At 37.4% G+C, this 6,961-nt stretch overlaps 1 protein-coding gene across 1 annotated transcript; it reads left to right on the top strand.

The window, feature by feature from the left end:
• The first annotated feature begins 678 nt into the window (after positions 1-678).
• LOC107815582 (ABSCISIC ACID-INSENSITIVE 5-like protein 2) lies at positions 679-6,141 on the top strand. Its single transcript, NM_001325954.1, has 3 exons — positions 679-1,524; positions 1,608-1,679; positions 6,061-6,141. Exons 1-3 carry the CDS (start codon positions 679-681, stop codon positions 6,139-6,141), a joined length of 999 nt encoding a protein of 332 aa, NP_001312883.1.
• The last annotated feature ends 820 nt before the right edge of the window (positions 6,142-6,961 follow it).

The following is a 6,961-nucleotide window of genomic DNA, read 5'->3' as shown; positions in this document are numbered from 1 at the left end:
AATTATCTATTTGAAAGTTGTCTTGGATGTCTAATTTTATATAGTAGTGCACATTTTTTTTCTTATTCTAGAGAGAATAGAATGTGGGTCTGCTTCTATTCTTACCTGAAGTTAGATTGAGCCTCAGGTTTTTGGCAGCAAAGCAGCATAGTTTCTGGGTTTTTTGTTCTCTCATGGCTGAATGTTGGACATATGTTGCTGCATGCAAGCTAATTCATTCCCTAAGATTATTTCCCTTTTTGAGTATTTCTTCATTTTCTTGGTAACACTGTTTCTCCCTTTTTTTAACCTCAATCCCTAGCATTTTCTTGAATTTGATCTGGGTATTTTGTTTCTTGATTATTATTATTATTTTTGAAATCTGTTGATGGGTTTTATGATTATCATTGGAAGTGATAAATGGGGTTTGATATTTTGAAATGTCTTTTGATGTGAATCATTGGGCTAAAAAAACATTGAAAGATTAGAACTTTACTTTCTTGGTGTGTTAAAAAAGGAGTCTTTATCATATCTGGAGTGGTTGATTAGTTGGGTATATTCAGGCGGGTGAGTGGAAAATTTATGTGATGTTAACCATCGGGCTAAAAACATATAAAGATTAGAACTTTAGTTTCTTGGTTTGTTAGGAGTCTTGAATTGATTTTCTGGAGTGGTTGATTAGTTGGGTAAATTTATGTGATGGGATCTCAGGGTGGTGGTGGTGGTGGTAATAGTATGGGTGCAACTCAAGCACAAGACCCAAAGCCAAATGCTTTGGCTAGGCAAGGATCATTATATAGCCTTACACTTGATGAGGTTCAGAATCAATTGGGGGATTTAGGGAAACCACTAAGTAGTATGAATCTTGATGAGCTTCTTAAGACTGTATGGACTGTTGAGGCTAGTCAAGGAATGGGGGGAACGGATTACGGGGCGCTGCATCATAGCCAGGTTGCTTCAGGGAGTTCTCTGCATCGACAGTCAAGCATCACGCTAACTGGCGATCTATGTAAGAAGACTGTTGATCAGGTTTGGCAGGATATTCAGCAGGGGCAGAAAAGGGATAATAGTGATAGGAAAACTCAGGAGAGGCAGCGTACTCTTGGTGAGATGACACTGGAGGATTTTTTGGTTAAGGCTGGAGTGGTTGCTGAGCCGACTCCGGGCAAGAGAAGTAGTTCAGGCTCTGGTTTAGGGGGTGATTCAATGGCATTGCCACAACAGCAAGCTCAGTGGTCACATTATGCAATGCCTCAGATACCACCGCAGCAACCACAACAGCAGAATATGCTACCCGTTTTTATGCCTGGACATCCGGTTCAACAGCCTTTGGCTGTTGTTGCCAACCCAATAATGGATGCAGCTTATCCTGAATCTCAGATGACAATGTCTCCAACTGCTCTGTTGGGCACATTATCGGACACACAAACACTCGGAAGAAAGAGAGTTGCACCAGAAGATGTGGTTGAGAAGACTGTTGAAAGGAGGCAGAAGAGGATGATTAAGAATAGGGAATCTGCAGCGAGGTCACGAGCAAGGAAGCAGGTGACTTTTTGAAATGTGTTGCTGAGTCTTGAATATAGTTTATCATCTCCATGGCTATTGAAATATTATCTTTTGATCAACAGGCTTACACCCATGAACTGGAGAACAAGGTTTCACGCCTCGAAGAGGAGAATGAAAGGCTCAAGAGACAAAAGGTATGTTTTGCGATAGAAAACTTTCTCGTCGGTGAATATGGTATTTATTTGCTTATCCTTCTAGTCATTATTTGAGAGTGTATGGTTATGGGTACTTTGTGTCATTTGCATTTACTTGCATTGATGTGGTCATCACTAAAAAGTGTGAATGAGTCCAAATGTTAAAACAGATGAGAAACAAATGTGAAAGAAATGTAGAACAATTTCAATGTAACAATTTTTTGATACCATTTCCAACATATAATGTTGAACTGTTTACTATTAAAACGTATATTTTTCCAGATATGTACGATTTTCACTGCTCTGCAGAACAACCTCTCATTCAATCCAGTCTAACAATCGTCTTAATTTTACTGTCTGAAGCTCTAACTCCTGAAAGAATGTTTCTTATATCTCATATTTATTAAGGTTAGAAACAAAATGATGTTGATCATTTATGCAACGAGAACAGTCGCTCTTTCTCATTCTGGGTCTTGTTTAATTTCCCTTACCCCATACGTAAGGAAAATGAACTTTGAGGGTCTAGTACTGAATTACTGTTTAGTATTATAACTTTATATTCATCCTTGTATCATTGTGTTTCATTTTGTAAAACCTCTAAACTATTACGTTTCCTTTTTGCTGGTTGAGTTGCATAAAGGTGCAGTAGCTATCTGATGGTTAAAGTTCACTGCTTATTCAGATTGGAGAAGGAAATAGCTTAATAGTTTAAAACGCTCAGGCAATCTTCTGAAATTTTATGTTAATTCTCGTGTCCCTTGGTTCATTGAAATAGGAGAAGGTGGGGGTAAGGAAGAGACAGACAACAATGTATCTTTGTAAAACCTCACTGCATTCATTCAAGTTTGTTCACGTGAGAAACTAAGATGAGAATCCAAATACCAAATCCGACTTCTATATACTCCCCACAAATTAGAAGAAGCTCGTGGGAAGGTCAAAGAAAGAACTTGTTCTTCCGACGTTAAGAACTCTTCCAATAATTCCGAGCCCGATCTTTTCAAAAAAGCGCGTACAGTACTTTTGTGTTTCCGAGCTAAAGTTCTAGCACAAGAAAGTCGAAGTATATACTTTATTCGATATAAAGTCTTTTTTTTGGAAGATCCGCTATAATAATGAAAAAGATTTCTGCATATAAGCCCAAATCGGTCAATAATATCAAAATCTGATAAATCGGTCAAAAGATTCAACCTTTGGTGTATGTTCTCTACTTTTGGTCTATTGCTTGTATACCAGAGCTTTTCCCAACATTAATCAAAATATTTACCTCATCAATAAAGATATCCTAAACTTTACCATTCGAACACTAATTCTTTAACCTTCTAACAGTTTATGGCTTTACTTAAGGGGTTAGGAGCAAAGAGGAATGGGTGTTATGAGAGGATCATTTTCCTTTGTATACAAAAAGGGGATGGTCGTCTACATGAAAATAAAGGCAGATTGTTAGTTTTCATCCATCTGAATAGGATCAAAGTAGTATCAGTATGCATCTTCTTTCTGTGTTGGCAAGTGTACTCTTTTCAGGTTGTCTCAAGGTGCAGACATTGGAGGTAAAGTCAAAGATTAGAGGAATAGTTATGCAGTCGTCTTTGGGAGGATAGAGATGAAGATGAAAGAGTCGATGAATGAGTTTTGGAGAAACAGAGAGATTGGAAGGGGTAAGAGATCCAAAGGAAAGGGAGTGCAAGGAGGAGGTCAAGTGAGAGACTGGCGACTGCACAAGACTAGTTGGAGGCAGAATTTGAGGGCATGATGGTTAAAGGAGGAGAATGGTAATACTAGTTGGCATAAAAACCGAAATAACCGGCCAAATCAAAATTTTCGATTTTGGTTTTTCAGTTTATTTGGTTGGTTCACAGTTAATTTTTTATAACTTCAGTTCTTCGGTTCGGTGTCGGTTTCAAGGGATTGGTTTTTCGCTTTTCTTTTCTTTTCTGTTTTGTCTATTTAGTTTTTGAAAGTAGCGAACTTAGCTAAATTTTATTGACCAACTGTGTGTAACTTATGAGGCCGTATCCAAGTAGATTTATTCCTACATGAACCCAAAGTAGAAATGATTAAACCGAAACGAACATGAAAAACTAAAACCAAATCGAAATTACTACGGTTTAGGTTCGGTTATCAAAATCGACAAACCAAATACTGAACTGACTGATACCCACCCCCTAGAGTATAAAGTCAATAAGGCGGTGATGAAGGGTGAGTAGGAAATGAGAGGGGCAATGCAAGATTTTACAAACAGTTGACATGGAGGAAAATTGGGGGGGGGGGGGGATTGGGAATATTCAAATTGGAGAGGAATAAGGGATTGGTTGGAGAGACTTATAGGAGGAGATGAGGGAGGCGATGGGGGAGACAAAGCCCCGGGATCAAATGAATTCACATTGCTTTTTCTTCTCCTGCATTGTTGATCACCTATTGAGAGAGAGTTGTTGGAGACCCATCGCAGAATTTCAAGAAGCTATGGAGTTTGAAAGCAGCCTAAACGCATCCTTTATACCTAAAGAGGGAGTAATGAGCATCAAGGGTTATAGGGCTATTAGTATGCTTTGAGGCATCTATGACGTACATGCTAGACAAGACAGTGTCTGTTTCTCAAAATCTATTTGTGGAAGAAAAACAAATATTGGATGCAGTTTTGGTGGCAAATGAAGTGGTTGGCTCTAGAAGGAAGAGCCAAGGATATTATGCAAGTTGGACTTTAAGAAGACTTTTGATCGCGTGAATTAAGAATTTTGGACTTCATCATGACGATGATGTAATTTGGTGACAAGTAGAGGAGATATCTTTTCTTAGTTATGCTATTGTCCAAACCACTAGTAAGCTTTCCACAAACTAAAGTGCATAAAAATCATAAAATTCGCCCCTTTAAACAATGTCAAAGGAAAATTCAGGGACGTCATGTTTGGTTAATTTTTTCTAAAAATCAAAGATGGGTGGCTCCAATGCTTTGGTCTAGTGGTGAAAGCGTATAGCGTGATGTGTGGCTTAGGTGCACGACGCAGATTTGAACCTTGCCGCCGCCGACAAAAGCGTGACATTTAAGTGGAAAATAGAGGGGCATGCCCATTATCCACCAAGTTTCAAACCGTGCGGCACTGGCCCTCGGGGATTTTTCAATTATCAAAAAGAAATTCAAAGATGGGGTTTAGGATGTATTTATCGAAAAAATAAAAAAAGATACACCATTTTGTTTAAAAAGCAGTTTCTGGTGTCCGACAATAACAACAACAACAACCCAGTAAAATCCCACAAGTGGAGTCTGGGGAGGGTAGAGTGTCCAACAATAAATTTTTTTAAAATCAAAAACACCAAATAGTAGGTTTTCACTATACTAACACACTAAACTAACACAAAAGGTTTTCAAAGACATGTTATCAAAAACTAATTAAACACATTTGTCCCCCAAAGTTATTTTGCCAAAAAAACTTTTTACATATACTAGTTTGCAAAAATTAAACCAAATCAAACCCAGACAGCACCTTAAGTCAAATTGAAGGGTGTGAAGGTATCGGCTCTTAAATTTATCCTTTGTTTCTTTCAAGAAATAGGAGGGTAGCTTGACAACCAAGCATTTTGTATGAAACTGATAATGATCACAATCCGTTTCAATTTTGCCTATGTTGATGCACTCTTGTTATATTTCAAAGCCATCATGATTTTTCGTTGAGAAAAGTTCAACACTTCCTATTTTAAGTAATGAGTAATGATTTGCACGAGTAACTTCTCCTATGTAAGCTCATTTATGGCATGAGAATCTTGTCTGCCTGTAAACTGCTTCTTGCTGACACCTACACCAATGAAAGAAAAGAATTCCATGTCTTCTTCCACATGTGTTTATCCTTTTGGTTTGACTATCAGAGTATAATGCAATCTGGCAAAGAAGAGACGCAACTGAAATCATGGTCTTTGTACACTACTTTGAGGTGACCGTTAGCTGAGACTCTTGGGTGGGTGCAGAGGGAGGAAGATCTTCTAGACTGATTGATATCTTAAAAAATAGAACCAACCCCATAACTTTGTGCTACGTAAGACATGCTGCAAAGTTCTGGAACAGAATATAGTGAGTCTCAGACTCACTACTTGGTTACAGGATCTTGGCCATCTCGAAAGCAAAATTCATGCTTTCCCTGCTTCCCATGGTCTTCCTTATTTTCTGTCTGAAAGATGTTCCGATTTAACCCTTGAAATGCTTTCTCAGAAGTCACTTATGCTGATGACTAATATGTCATATATATTGGTCAGATAGCAAAATAATTGTTACTTAGTTCTTGATGGTTTGTTGTCTTTTCAAAATTAGAAAGTATTTTGAGACTACTCCTTGTTGCCTCCATTCTCGTTCTTCTCAGCTATCAGTTTCACTGAATATTATGTTTACTTGCAGGAGATAGAGAAGGTGTTACCAAGTGTTCCACCTCCAGAGCCTAAGTATCAGCTGCGTAGAACAAGCTCCGCCCCTTTCTAACATCCAGTTTCATGTATGATGAATATGTAGATGCATAGTGTTCGTTATGTCATTGAAATTTATGTTAGCTAATCATTATCCGTCCATCTCCTTGTTCTCAGTTAACATCATTGTTCAGGAGATTGCCCTTGGCTGTCTCAACTTCTCTAGATAAGTTTCCTTGTATGTACATTTTTAATAGTTTTAACTTGAAATTGTGCGGAGGACATAGTTTTTGTAGTTTCCTTTCAGTTACTGTAAGCATTTCCAGTATGAATGCTTTCTAGACAAGTTAAAAACGAAGTTATTGTATGTTTCCAGTTGTATTAAAACGAAGGGAGAGGGGTAACCTGAAGTTTACGACTCATGTTTAGATTAACCTGAACTTTGACAAATTGTTTTCTAAGTTCAATTGTGAGGTGCACATAACTTGATTATAGTGTAGCTTTGCTAAATGTGAGCTAGTTGAACCTCATCTTTAGTTGACTCTATAGATAGCACAAAGTTCTATGTTCAGTTAGCTGAAAGGACTCGGTTAAATGGAACTTTATTGTATCTGGTGTGTGTGTGTGTGTGTGTTTATAATATTAAAATTTTCGAAATTATGTATAACTATGAAAATTTATATAAAATGAGTTTGAGGATTTTTTGGATCACCAAAAATAAAATAAAAAAGTACGTACGTGAATATAAATAGGAGTTACGGATTGGTAGTTACCATAACGTCAAAGTTTCTTCTTTATGTAAGGAAAATATTTTGAGCAATTTTCAGAAACCACTATTGTTTAGTGGATATTAATTTTTTATAGCTATCATATATATAATTACTTTTTATAGCTAC

The sequence above is a fragment of the Nicotiana tabacum genome, chromosome 24, assembly GCF_000715075.1.
Source record: "Nicotiana tabacum cultivar K326 chromosome 24, ASM71507v2, whole genome shotgun sequence".
Lineage (NCBI taxonomy): Eukaryota > Viridiplantae > Streptophyta > Magnoliopsida > Solanales > Solanaceae > Nicotiana > Nicotiana tabacum.
The sequence above is the reverse complement of the archived record's forward strand: the minus strand, read 5'-3'. Positions and strand labels throughout refer to the sequence as shown.